Source organism: Ciona intestinalis, unplaced genomic scaffold (genome assembly GCF_000224145.3).
Source record: "Ciona intestinalis unplaced genomic scaffold, KH HT000080.2, whole genome shotgun sequence".
Taxonomy (NCBI): Eukaryota; Metazoa; Chordata; class Ascidiacea; order Phlebobranchia; family Cionidae; genus Ciona; species Ciona intestinalis.
This window is the reverse complement of record NW_004190402.2, coordinates 51,944-65,662: the sequence shown is the minus strand read 5'-3', so window position 1 is coordinate 65,662 and position 13,719 is coordinate 51,944. Positions and strand designations below refer to the sequence as shown.

The 13,719-nt window shown below is 33.7% G+C and overlaps 3 protein-coding genes across 3 annotated transcripts in view; 2 read left to right on the top strand and 1 right to left on the bottom strand.

Moving 5' to 3' along the window:
- Positions 1 to 601: 601 nt before the first annotated feature.
- On the top strand, positions 602 to 1,391 carry LOC100175859 (enolase-phosphatase E1-like). The gene is made up of 2 exons (XM_009863058.1): positions 602 to 1,270; positions 1,365 to 1,391. Exons 1-2 carry the CDS (start codon positions 602 to 604, stop codon positions 1,389 to 1,391), a joined length of 696 nt encoding a protein of 231 aa, XP_009861360.1.
- Positions 1,392 to 1,401: 10 nt separating this feature from the next.
- On the top strand, positions 1,402 to 8,826 carry LOC100183693 (polyhomeotic-like protein 2). The gene is made up of 6 exons (XM_026838422.1): positions 1,402 to 1,712; positions 2,518 to 2,622; positions 3,098 to 3,179; positions 5,654 to 5,955; positions 6,625 to 6,826; positions 7,786 to 8,826. Exons 1-6 carry the CDS (start codon positions 1,647 to 1,649, stop codon positions 7,947 to 7,949), a joined length of 921 nt encoding a protein of 306 aa, XP_026694223.1. The 5' UTR covers positions 1,402 to 1,646; the 3' UTR covers positions 7,950 to 8,826.
- Positions 8,636 to 13,719, bottom strand: part of LOC100186049 (beta-chimaerin-like) — a 10,611-nt gene continuing 5,527 nt past the window's right edge. Inside the window, exons 10-13 of the mRNA XM_018815519.2 lie at positions 11,777 to 11,854; positions 11,358 to 11,489; positions 9,655 to 9,760; positions 8,636 to 9,331 (exon numbers count right to left, since the gene is read on the bottom strand). Coding sequence (XP_018671064.1) covers positions 9,145 to 9,331; positions 9,655 to 9,760; positions 11,358 to 11,489; positions 11,777 to 11,854 — 503 coding nt within the window. The 3' untranslated portion in view covers positions 8,636 to 9,144. The remainder of the gene's footprint in view (positions 9,332 to 9,654; positions 9,761 to 11,357; positions 11,490 to 11,776; positions 11,855 to 13,719) is intronic.

Sequence of the window (13,719 nt, the reverse complement as noted above, 5' to 3'; positions counted from 1 at the left end):
TTGTTGTAACGTATTCTTTGTTGTGTCTGTGTGCGCTTTGAGTTGCATCTAGCGGACATCCGGGTTCTGCATAGTCTGGAATCTGAATAACCTTAGTTTTCTCGGTCATTATATTTTGGACACGCTAGCGAGCGGTCCGTTGTAAACCGCTGCCTAGAATACCGATATAATAAAAGCTCTGATTGTGACAAGTTTGTTACAGTATTTTTATATTTTAAACATGTTCTTTTTTGATTTTGGTTAGTAAACTTGATATTTTCTGTTTTTTTACTCTTTAATCGATTAAGTGTTAAATAAAAGTTGATTATTTTTGTGAGGTTTATTATTGTGATAAGATATAACATTAGTAGAAAGCCATTTTTACGCGCAGAAGTGCTTGATTTTTAAAAAATCGCCATATTTAAACGAAAAACAGCACCCAGCAATGGTAAAATGCTATGCCGTGGGCTCCGTAATGGTGGCGACTATGACGTCATAGACGCGGTCGTTGTTTTACAATCCGTTTCCTAACTTGGTCTATACTAACTTTGGTAGAAGGTATCAAAAATGACCGCTACAATTTTTGTGTTCTAGGAGCACTTTGGTCTTTAGTGGCTAGAAGATGGATCAAAATATTAAAGTGATTCTACTTGACATAGAAGGAACTACAACTCCAATAACATTTGTGACACAACAACTTTTTCCGTATGCTGCAACAAATGTTGAAAAGTTTCTTCATGATACATGGGATTGCAGTGAAACGAAGCAAGTCATACAACAATTACGTCGGCAAGCGTTGGTAGATGGTGAAGAGTTCGGAGGAAAAGTGCCGATAATTAAATCAGTAAATGGAATAGTTTCTAAAACTGACGTGTTAAAATCTGCCGTGGAGAATGTGTTGTGGCAAATGTCGTTAAACCGTAAAACAACAGCTTTAAAGGAATTACAAGGCATGGTTTGGAAAAAGGGTTATGAGTCCGGAGGTATTATAGGAATTGTGTATGATGACGTTAAGCCTGCGCTTCAGCGGTTAAGAATGTTAAAAAAGAGGATTTATATTTATTCATCTGGTAGTGTTAACGCTCAAAAGCTTCTTTTTACATACACTAAATTTGGAGACCTGTTGGAATATTTTGACGGACATTTTGACTCAAACTTTGGTGGAAAAAATGATGCAGCAAGTTACAGAAAGATAGCAGAAGCTATTAATTGTAAACCAGAAGAAATCCTGTTTTTAACAGATATTGAATATGAGGCAGATGCCGCAATATCTGCCGGCTTACATGTTCATGTTGTTTTGCGCCCTGGAAACAAATTGATTGCTGAAGAAAAATTAAAAAACTACAAAACAATTGTTAATTTATCGAAATTATTTATTAATTCAGAGTAAACTTAAATTTTCATTTGAATAAGACAGAAGTGACTGATTATGTGTTTTTATGGGAATTATTTTCCTTGTGCCTGTGGTATACAACAGTTAAGCATTTCATAAGTCCTTAATTTAACTTGCAGTAGTTTTAATTTCATCCTTTAAGTTCAAGGTATAATAATAGAATAATTTTAATGTATGCATTTAATACAATGATAACTAAACTTATTATTTTCAACTATGCAGCATTTTTGCAGATATTTTTTTAGTTTGGGGTAATTTAAACACAGTTGACCAAATGAAAATGGAAGATAATGATGGTGATTATATATTAAGTGATACATACAGTGCAAGTGATGACGAGGTAACTGTATGTGACTTATTGTTTATCCTAATTTGGTGGGGCAACTTAACACGGGTGTTCTGTTTCATCCACCCTGTGCTCGTTTATGAGTTCCCACGTAAGTAAATTGAGTAATTACACATGGGACTATACAAAGAAGACGGAACACTTTTTCCGCTAGGAGGCGATGAGAAATTCGTTTCTCTATTCTATGGGAAGCAGTTAGTTTCACGGTTTATACACATATGACAAAAGCCCCTAACCCCTAACTCGTGCTAATCAAACAAAAAAAAGCTTAAAAAAAAGTATTCCACTGTGCGGGACTCGAACCCGGTAAAAATGAAACAAAGAGAGTATACGACCGCACCAAAACCGTTACACCACAGACTCGACGACAATAAACAGAACGAAAGAGCGTATATAACCGACCTAATGTGGGAAAGATGTTCTTACTAGTGTTTTATGTATTTAGAAAAGTATTTTTATTATTTAATTAATTTGTTTAACACTTTGTAGTGTTTTTTTGTGCGTTTTTCCGTATTTTTTAATTTAAATAATTGCTGACACCTAGCGGAAAAGTGTTCTGTCTTCTTCGTATAGTCCCATGTGTAATTATTTTGGTTGTAATGTATGGTAGTTTTGGCAGCTTGTAAAGAACCCATTGCTTGGAGCTTTTTCTGTTAATGTCTTGCCTAATGACTAAAGACAAAACAGTAGCTATGTTGAGATTCAAACCTGGTATCCTAGAGACCTCCGGTTTCGAACAAATGCCCTAACTGTGTTTATATTCACAATGTTAATTCTATTATATGTGTTATTTTTTCAGACTCAAATTGGAATTAAACTATCTTTAGAAGTTCTTGCTAAACACAAAATCCTCACACATATTATTGATGGATTTATTATTGAAGAATCGATTCAACCTTTTGAGGTATTCTACTTTTCTCCTCATTACAACAACTGTTTCATCTTAGATAAGTGTTTCAAAAACCCTATTTTGTTTTATTTGTTGTCATTAGCATCACAATCGTTATTATTATGTCATAGACAGTTATTGTGAGCATTCAATACCACGTGCATGTATTGCGCAATCATGTTACAATTACTTATAGTCTGGTACAAAGTTGTGGTTGCATATATATTATATTGTATTTTTATTCTGTTTGGCCATTTGTTAGTTTTACACTGAAGCATAGGCGCCTAACATGGGTATGCAGGGTATGCATACATGCCCGAAATTGAAGAAAATAGCCAATGTAAATAATCTAGTACACACAAGTTCATTGGCAATAAAACACCAATTCAAGGTAATATCCCCTTCATGGCACATGGTTCTAAATATCACCAAAAGATACCCACACACTAAAATTATTGAAGTTTAAAATAAGTAATCGTCTACATCACAGCCTGAAGTTCCTTCATTTTTATCAAGTCGTCAGTTGAATATGATTCGTGAGCGACAGCAAGAAATTGTAGCACGAGAAAAAGGTAAAATACTGCTTATGTCATTTTACTGCAGTGGCAAAGTCTTACATATCAGGCCCCCTGTTGTGTCTTGCCATCAAACCTTATTATTATATTGAAATGAATTCTCTTTATATTTCATCCATTTATTTAAATTGTAACACAGGTGGGTATTGTGCAGCTAAAATTATTAAAAGGATGGGTCAAATGTTCCTGAAAAAATATTTGTAATACCTTTTCCCTGTTACATCTTAAATAGCTTAAAAAATAACTGAATCTACTAAAACAAAGAACTAGATAACGCAATTTTGTTTTTTGAAACAAGGCCCACCGAAAGCCCCCTGACTGGTGACTGTAATCATGGAAATATAAATCAAGTGAAAAGTATTAAAACACTGCGTTCACTAATTTGTATTGGTTATACCTAACAAGTAAGAAGTAACATATATCTTTTATGTATCATAATTACCTCTGTTAGTAATATAAATTTGTAGGGATGTGCTGAAGTTGTAAAAGCTCGGGTTAGCCGAGCGCCGAGCTTCAACGAAAAGCTCGGCACAAGCGCGAGCACTTATGACGTCATTAAGGAGAAAGGCGTACTAGAATGCGTTCCTATTCAGCCGAAAAGCATCGCTATTCAAAATAATACAAGGCACGTGGTTTGCGGTTAAAAAGACGTCTCATTTCGTAATTTCCAGTATTGCAAATTGTAAAATTCATATAAAAAAATTTTAAATAAAAATTATTTATAACTGACAGCTCAGTGTGGCAACCAGCGCGTTCAAAAAAGTATGTCATGCAGATATTTACATCCAGTCAACGTTATCTCTGACACGATATAAACGCTTCAGATATTTGTCTTGCACACAATATATCTATTCTACTTTATGCGATAAATTAGGACTAATATTACATTGTTTATACTAAATGAGAAACGTCTTTTTAATGAATGAAACATTGGTGCAAGTTTTACGCATGTCCATCGTGGATAATGTAACGATTATTTACGTCAGAATAACTTTGATAAACCATTACGATTGTTACATTACAAACGAGATTGTTACAAAACAATCGTGTTTTGTTCGCTTCCATACGATCTGTAGTTTTGTATAATTTTATGATCTGTACTTTTTGTATAAATATTAATTGCTGCAAATATAAAAGCGAAGAGCGACGCTATCAGTAAATTGGGACCAACAGAGATTGTAATATGGTATTACAAAGTATCGTTCCGGCCGAGCTTGGACAGAAGCCAAAAAATATTGTTTGTTGGCACCGCACGAGAACCAGAGTTTCATTACGTCATTTGTAACAAGAATAAATTCTCGCATGCAACATTATAGCAATAGCATAAGGCTTGGCGCTCCCAGATTTCAGCCGAGCGCCAAGGGTCAAAAAAGGAGACGTTCGGGCACGAGCAGGCATGTAAAAATAAAAATCCGGCTGATACCGGTTTGCATTTATATTTTTCTGGCAGTTTTTCCGGCCCGTGTGTTCTGACGTCAAATTTTCCCTCTCTATCTAGCCCCGCGTTTGTGCGCCGCTTTCAGCATGTACGAGGATTTTGGATACAAGCCAACGATTTTCCCGCGGTCCTTCGTACCGTAAGAATTTAATTAAAAACGTATCAATCATGTTTCGTCTTTTCTCTATCAAAGTCTAATTGCCGCGTTGATTTTCATGTGTAACACACAGGTGTCACGACTCACAAGACTAAAAGCCGTAAAATTAAAGTTTTGCTACTGAGCTTTTCTAATAAATAATATTAATAACAGACGCTAGTTTAAGCAAGGAATACTCTACTAGGATTGCTACTTTAATAAAACTATAAAACTAATCGGCGATTACCAACTACAGTTTAAAAACTCACATGTTTCTACCTGCAACGATTTTGCTTTGTAATAATAATTACCGGGAATTAAATAGTGCTTTAAGATTGTCTGTGTTTTATATTCCGTAACACGAGTTGAAATATTTGTTCGTATTGTTACGTATTACATTAGTCACAATCCCTATTATGACGCAATCAAATGCCGCAAGTGCATTACGACATGGCTAGTAATGTTACGTCACAATTGCCATTGTCTCCACATGTGATAAAGTAACTAATTATATTTGGGTTTAACAAACTAAAACGATGGATATCTACAGACATATAATAACGATATAATACATCATAATGAACCTAAAGTAAACGCTATACAACCTAACTATACTGCAGTACCAACTAAACTAACTGGTGACTGTGCGTACAACACGACACAACAAAAGCGTTAATTACTCGGCCCGGGCAGCAGGAATAAAAGCGCCGGGATGTTATCAAGGCGAGACGAGTTAGCGGTAAATTACTACCACACCGCATAAATGCTGGATTTATGCATTGAAAATAGGCACTTTTTACACCGCTGGGCACGAGCTTTTGAGTTTGGGCTCCGCTCGGCACACTTTATAAATTTTTCCAAAAAATTTGGATCTTTTTACCAATCTTAAATTTCCAGAGCGTGAGATAGCATACGAGGAGAATTTGTTAACCCAAACCCCTGCTGAAGTGATCGAAACTGCTACGTGCGACCAATGTGGGTTCATGGGACCTCGATCACGATTTGCGCAACCCTCTGCACGATTCTGTTCACTTGGATGTGCGCGCAAATACAAAACAGGTTGTCCGAAGCGGCTGGTCAACCGATTGCAGGTTGCAACTCTTGGGGGAAAACGTGGTAGGCCAAGATTACATCTTTCGCAAATTAATCAGAACAGAAAGGCTGGTTTGGGCAGGGGAAGAAAATCATCTGTGAATAAAGTAAGTTCTGTGTGAGTGTCCTGGCAATAACAAATGTTACAACACTGACCCAAGAAATTTAAATCAAAAGGCAGCATCTTGTGAAAGCTTTCATAATTTGAAATATGTTTTTTTCGTGTGTTAACTTAACAATTTTCAATGTAATCGGAAATAGCCAACTTTTTAAAAAATTTCTAATAACCAATATATTTACATCTGATACATCGTGTTAAAAGTTTTTATTAAAAACGTAAATGCACAAGGTTTGCGTACTACAATTAAACTTGCTTCACTAATAATCGAAACACAAATATGTTAAGTTTTAAAATTAATAAAAATAAGGAAAGTGAATCAATGCAAAAAGAATGAAATATGGCAACTTTCCTCTTAATTATTTTTTCGTGTGCTGGCTTTCTTTTTATCTGTAATTTCAGAAATTTTAAATGATGAATCCAAATTCTAATTTTTAATTCAACAGCAAAAAAAAATTAAACTGTTTTACTTTGATACAACAAATATACGTCACGACTGACAGGAATGTAAATGTTTGTGAAGCTGTTTTGTACAAGATACACTGACTGACCCATAGTGATACACTCCCCCTTTCAATGAGTAAATCTGTATTCATTCTTTAAGAAACATTTAGCTTAGCTACATTACGTAATGTTCTAATTTATTGAATCGATGCAGATTCCCCCCTCCCCTCCTCATAGCATCTCATCCTCATCATCTTTCTCCATGTGTGATGGTTGCTCCAATACATCAGAATCCTCATTCACATCTTCTCCAGAGCAATCCCCGCATCCGGACCTACCAGAGATGTCGGGAGCATCAAGTTGTCCTGTGCGTTGGAGCGTGGAAGATGTATTCACTTTCATTAAGTCACTTCCAGGTGATATTCGCACAAATATTTCTCGCATAAACCAGATTCTGCTCCATAACAAACATATATATATATTCGTATGGTATAAAGTTTTTATGATACAAATCCTACTCAAACATATGGACTGTCTTGTTTTTATCTAAATAACTTCAATATACCAACATAAAACAATCGAAACTGTTGGTTAGTTTCAATACAAACAGGTCATCAGGCAGCCAATAGTGATGTCATAAGGGTTAGAGATGAAAATTGTATGATACATAACCATATGATATATGATACGTTATGATACATAGTCATCATAGTCATATGATATATGAGCTTCTATGTTTCTAACGAATTAAAACTGAATTGTAAAATATTAGAAATATTATAAAATAAATATTAGAAAGCCTTTATTAAGTTAGGGCTTTCTTAGTTTTGTTAATTACTTTTTATTTCTTCAGTAGTTTTTAACCAGTTAGTTACTCAATTTAGGGATTGTCACTGCCATCGTTGCCAGCAATACATAAAACAATCAGCCATAAACATACTGATAACTTGTAAGCGGGCACGATGTGTATGAAACAGAACACCCATGTTATAACGACTGTTGTTGCCCCGACACAGCCACTCAAGTTAGAAATACTGTTGTTGTCCTGCTATGAGAGGATAATTTATGTCCTTATAACAAAGTTACATTATATAACTGTGATTTACATACATGTGATTTTATTCTAACAATTAGTGTAATAAACATTAAATAAAAAATCTTAGATTTTAATAAACATAACCCACCATAAGCAGGACATCGTTCTTGGCGATTTCCTTCTTTCCTTTTAACTTCTGACATCACGGAAGATGGTTTTAGTTTTTAAACCAAAACATTTCATGTTTATATTGAAACTTTAATTTCTTTTTATATAATATTTTATTATTACAATTTATTCTAACGTAATTAATAATATAAAAAATAAACTTTCCATTAGATTCTTCGCAGCATGCTGAAGATTTTCGAATGCAAGAAATTGATGGATCAGCTCTTCTACTGCTGCACGAAGAGCACCTCGTGTGTTCAATGAATCTACCACTTGGGCCTGCTCTTAAACTGTGTGCTCATATTGATAGATTACGTGAACGAGAGGTTTACTAGATTCACTTTTAGTGAATTTATATTTATAATGTTATGGATGAATTAAATGAAATGAATTTGCATTTACTGTTTAAAATGTTGCTTCTAAAGTTGTGTCATGAAACTGACACATGACAATTCTAAATTAATTATTAAATGTTTGAGCATGTGTTGCATGAAATTGGAATATGTTAGTTTTTTTATATGGTGTGCTACAAGCAAAGCCAGAAAATGAAATTGTTGTGTAAACTGTTTGGTGGTTGCACCAAGTAAAACTGAACCAATAAGCTTTACATGCAAAACTTGGTTGCATGGGTAATATGGGGCAAATCTAGCTCACATTCCAGGTGACTTTTGTTTACCTTGTTTTTGTTGTATTTGTTCTAAATATGTCTATTTGTCTTTTAAATAAATGTCAGATTATGTTTCATGATTTCTTTATTCTGCATGGCAAGTTTATTCAATGTTGTGCTTACTTGTAAGTTTAACGAGCATAATAGGTGTTTTATTTTGTAACCAATATCTTTATGGTAAAGTGTTTTTACATACAATGGTAGCAGCGTTGAGTTTTAATCTCGGTATTTTTCAGTTGTGAACTCGATCAGTCGTCTAATCTCTGCTGTTTGTTGGTGTTTTGTTTGCACATTATTTTGAAACTTTAATTATTTTGTCATAAAATAACAACTGTCTAATAAAAACTAATAAAGTAACATAATTGATTTTAATTGAACGGCAAAATAAAGCGTGGTTGCAGGCAAAAAAAGACAGGATTGAAGCACAGTGCACCGATAGCATACCAATGCCAGTACGTTAATATACCGTACATAATAAATGCCGAATTTTGTTGTTTTACTGTTTTTTTTTTTCGACACAAATATATGGTGATATTGCACAATGATTATTTCACTTCATTTCTGTGGGATTACCAAGTAGTATGTGGGAATGAAAATAAAGTTGTACAATGGAACTTAAACATACAAGAACAATAGAAACTTGCAAAAATTGACTTAGTCTGTATGCAACTAAAGTAGATTGCAATTAAATTAAAAATTGATAAAATTACCAAAAAAAGTTAAAATCTCATTCAGTAAACACAATAATGCAAAAACTGATTTTCTCGTAACAATATTTGTGATGTCATATCAGTGAAATTCATCACATTGCAGTTTTCACCATAACATAGAAATATTACATCACGTTACGCTTAAATGATTTTTTAACCGAGACCAAATAAATGTTGTCGATAACCGATCATGCTCGCTATCGCCTCCTGCTGGAACTGTGTGTCATTAAGATTGTAACGTTGATTCACATCGTTCTCTGGTGCACGTAACAGGGTGGGACCGAACACAATACCGAGGTTGTGAGCACTCATCTGGTTTTCATTTGAGCGCTCAGAAACTCTGTTGGGAGGAAATCAAAGTTTAAAGTAACAAGGAAAAACTTAAATAAAACATAGAAAGGAAGTAGCAATAAAACGACATTTGTTCAAACAAATGGTGAACAAATGAAACAGTCATATTTAAGAACTCTTCCTGCCTAAATTTATACTTCATGGTAATTTGATCGTAGACAAAATAAATAAATGTAACTTATTTATCCTCGCATAGCGGGGCAACAACAGTAATTATTACACATGCGTACCGTTTTATACACCTCGTGCCTGCTTACATGCTTCCACATGTAACTTTGTGGTTGGAAACACAATTAATCTAAAACAACCCACCTTCCTAAATGTTGAATCAAATATTTGATTGTTTCAAAGTGAGCACCGGGTGTCGCACTTAATGCCATTCGTATCGCATCTAATTTCCCATTTTCGTGGGAGATTTCTAAAAATAAATATTATAGTAAAAATGTGATGAAGACATTTCTAAAAAAATGCTTTCCTTTATTGAATTTCAAATAGCGAATTGTCAAAAATTAGTTGTTACTTTATAAATTAACTCAGTCACAAAATGATATATTTTTTAAAAATAGCAAAACTACACTCTACACATAATACTACGTTTTGATATATAGTAGGGTGGGGTAAGATGGGACACTTTGTCAGACAACACTTTTTTAAATTTTTTTTTACGGACCCCATTTAATGGTAATCAGGAAAATAAGGTTACAGAATTATTTGACAGTATTATCAAGACTAACAACGTCTGTCAAAGCTGATTACTGTTTTTAAATATTAAAAAATATGTAAAATAGAAACAGTTTAAACAGGTAAAAAAATGCGAAATAGTAAGGTGCTATTTTTTAATGGCGCTAAATCATTGTAAAGCCGAAGATTCTTTTAGTTTGCTTGTGCGAACGATTAAACTAGTTTCATAGCTTCATAAAACAACCTTGGATATTTCGTACAGTTTAATTTTGTCTCATAAAACTAGTTTTAGTTTTGTATAAAAAAACTGAGATATAAGCATGAAGAAAATAGGCAGGGGTCAATATGACTTTAATTTGAGGATAAAAACAACAAAAAATATCGTTTTAACGTTATATATATGAAATTTACATGGCAAAAAACTAGCACAGCCTGTTAAATTCGGTAGGTTAACTACAAGTTGCAGAATACTGCAAATGTAAATATGTTTCAATTTAGAGTCCCATCTTTCCCCACATTGTAGTTTTGTATGTTTTCATTGGCAAACTTTGAAAGGTTTGCTTTTAATTTAGTAATTTATACCTCAGGGGTTATTCAACTATAAGATATTGATATAATAAAAAGATAATATTTTAAAAATATATTCGAAATTTGGTCATTTGCACTTGGTGTTAATTTATAAGAAGTGGCTTGTGTCAAAAACAGAGTAGTAAAATACCCAATTTGTAGCAAAAATAAAAACTTTATCAATAGTTATATTCAATTTTATTACAAGTTCATATACATTTGTAGGATACAATATTTATCCATTGATGTTCGAACATTACCCATTGTCGTTCAAACAATACCAATTGTTATGCAATAATATAATGTATGGTAACGTGTAAAAGCTATAGCAGTAAGACAAGAAAAAGAATGTTTAGACTTAATTTTCAAAATGTACAGCATTATTTCGTGTTATTAACGTATATTTATAAATACTCTTATTAATCAAAATTAACAATGATTTTAAACTGTCCTATCTTATCCTGTGTGTTTTCGATTTTGTAAAATTTCAGCTTTTCTTGTGTGTTTTATTATATTTTATTAAATTGGTGTCAATTAATAAAGGAATGATAGTACTAGTTCGTGGTATTACCCAAAAATCGTCATCTATTTTGATTTGGGAAATATTTGGCAATATGTGCTTAAGTGTCCCATCTTTCCCCATTGTACTATACATAACAATTAACTATTAATTAGTTTTGATATATAATAAAAAAGTTTTAATATTTTAATTATAAACTAAATATAATAGTAGGTTTTGATATATTTAATATTTAACAGTAGCTTACTAGCAGCGTTTATGAATCGTGAATACAGTCTGTATGGAAGCAATGGGACGGGTAACTCGCGAAGATAAAGTTTCAGTGCACCAGCTATGGTGTTCACGTCTTCGTAAGCAGTCATATTCACTTCGGTTCCCACTGGAAATATTAAATGTAACATAAAATGTATTTTTATTAAATTCTCGAATACAGTAACAAAGAGGTCAATTACTCAACGACCCCTTTTTTTTCTTTGAATTATGAATTATATGTAAATATGTTTTTAACCGTAAGCGTGTTTTAACGGCTGTCGTTAACGTGCTATTTCCTCTTTTGGTTTTAAATATTTTTTAATCTATGTCAAGTACCGTGATGGGAATAATTGTTATTATAGAATTTATAGCAAAACCATGCGTCGTGTCTTGTTACGTCACAATGTTACTTACGTTGGTCGAAAGCTGCTTTTAGTTCAATGACGTCATCGTGAAAACCAGGAATCCGATAGATGCCTTCCGAGTCCATTCCTAATATACAAATGAATAAATAAATGCAACTTTCTTTATCCCTGCGGGGCGGCGCAACGACAGTAAAATTATCCAACTGTAGCTTCGCGACTTTAAAAAAGCGTTGTTAATTGTTCCAACCACGATCAGAAAATATAGATTTAGGTGATAACGGAATTCCATCGTACCCCGTAGACGTAGACTATATATATTTTTAAAACAAGTTCCTATCTAGTTTAGCGGTTTTATAAGTTCTTATTTTTTTGCAATATATACATAAAGGCAACGTTTGGTGACTAACACGTTATTTCGCATTGTTGTCCGCAAGCTACGATAATACCAACACTCCTGTATAGGAAGGTTAAATCGCATTTCATTGTTTATTGCTAAGGTTTAACAAAGTTCACGTCCAAGTTGGTGTTTGGGTTTTTTAAACGAAATGCATTCAAAATACGAGGTGACATTTTCTCAACAGTGTTACGTCATTATTAACGGATTATCGATAAAACTGGCAGGCGTTCAATTGTTGGCCCATTGTGACGTATTAACATAGGATAATCCCCTAATGTTTGCTACAAACGTGCGCTGATAGACTGGTGAAGTGCAGTGTTGCACAACTAGAAAAACTCCTAGTCATTTACCATCAGCATCCAACCAACAGCGCAACACTGGTGGAATTAGGCGGCGACTTCAGGTCTTTGAGAAGCAAAAAATTTGTCAAAAATTTGTCGTGGAAAAGTTTCGCACATGCGATAAACGATGGTTTATGATCGACAGGAGAAATAAAATTGGGGAGAAATTAAGTTGGCAGCCACTGCTGTCACGAACATTTTACTTTGATATAAATATTTTTATCCGGTTTATTCGGATCGGAAACTTGTTTTAAGGAGAAATTGTTTTGTTGATTTGAACCGTAGGTGAGTCTAACGGGATGCATCTTAGTCCATATTATGGCAATCCAAACTAATAGAGAATATTTCGGAATCCAATTTCCGAAGCTTTCTTTTTGTGACGGACACACTAAAAATTCTTTATGTTAATTGTTTAAAACAAGATTAGAATATTTGGATTTTTGGATATTATGTGTTAAAGGTGTTCCGTCTTTTCCAACCCTACTATACATCAACTAATTCCCATATTTTTTTATATATATATATTGTTCTGTGATATATTATTTGTTTACTACCAAATGGGACGAAACAATAGAACGAAAGATCCTATCTTACCCCACCCTGCTACAAACAGTGACGTAATTACCTCGTTTCTCAATTTCAGCGATGCACATATCCACCACCAAAGGGCGCTGTGTACTATGCAGCTTGACAAGTGTGGTAAGGTCGACACCGAACACGTGATGTATATGCTTAAGTGCAGGTTGACAGTCGTTTGGAACGAGTTTGGCACATTGCTTGTGTACGTTAAGACCACAATCTGAAAATATACGTTATTTGTGGGTCAATTAAAAAGTACAAACATGAATGTAACTTATTTATCCTCGCGTGACCGGAAAACGACAATCGTTATAACACTGTTGTTGTGTTGTCACGAAAGTGTGTTTGATCAAGACACATCACTTTTTTTATGTTGAACCCGGTTGGTTATTTTGGAAAAAATAAATGAACTTATTTTGTCATTTTGATCATGGTAACGAAGATCGGAGAAGTTTAGAAAAGCGAAAAGACGATAAAACAAGAGTCGTCATTACACCCTTATATAAATAAAACAGAAGTACAAAACTTTGTAGATAAAAGGCGCGACTGTTACACTTTACAATCAATATAGTGTAATAAATCATTTAAATAAAAAACATTAAAGTTCTAATCAGAAGAAGTGTAAAGCTGCGACCTGGTTCTTAGACATTGGATGAAATGAATTGATGTAAATGT

Bases quoted from the DNA above. Each gene is read 5' to 3' on its own strand.
- LOC100175859 (XM_009863058.1), top strand. From the start codon at position 602: ATGGATCAAAATATTAAAGTGATTCTACTTGACATAGAAGGAACTACA. The intron at 1,271-1,364 runs GTTGTTTTGCGC...TTATTAATTCAG, and splicing joins CTGCCGGCTTACATGTTCAT to AGTAAACTTAAATTTTCATT.
- LOC100183693 (XM_026838422.1), top strand. From the start codon at position 1,647: ATGAAAATGGAAGATAATGATGGTGATTATATATTAAGTGATACATAC. The intron at 3,180-5,653 runs GTAAAATACTGC...TTAAATTTCCAG, and splicing joins AATTGTAGCACGAGAAAAAG to AGCGTGAGATAGCATACGAG. The intron at 6,827-7,785 runs GTGATATTCGCA...ACTTTCCATTAG, and splicing joins TTTCATTAAGTCACTTCCAG to ATTCTTCGCAGCATGCTGAA.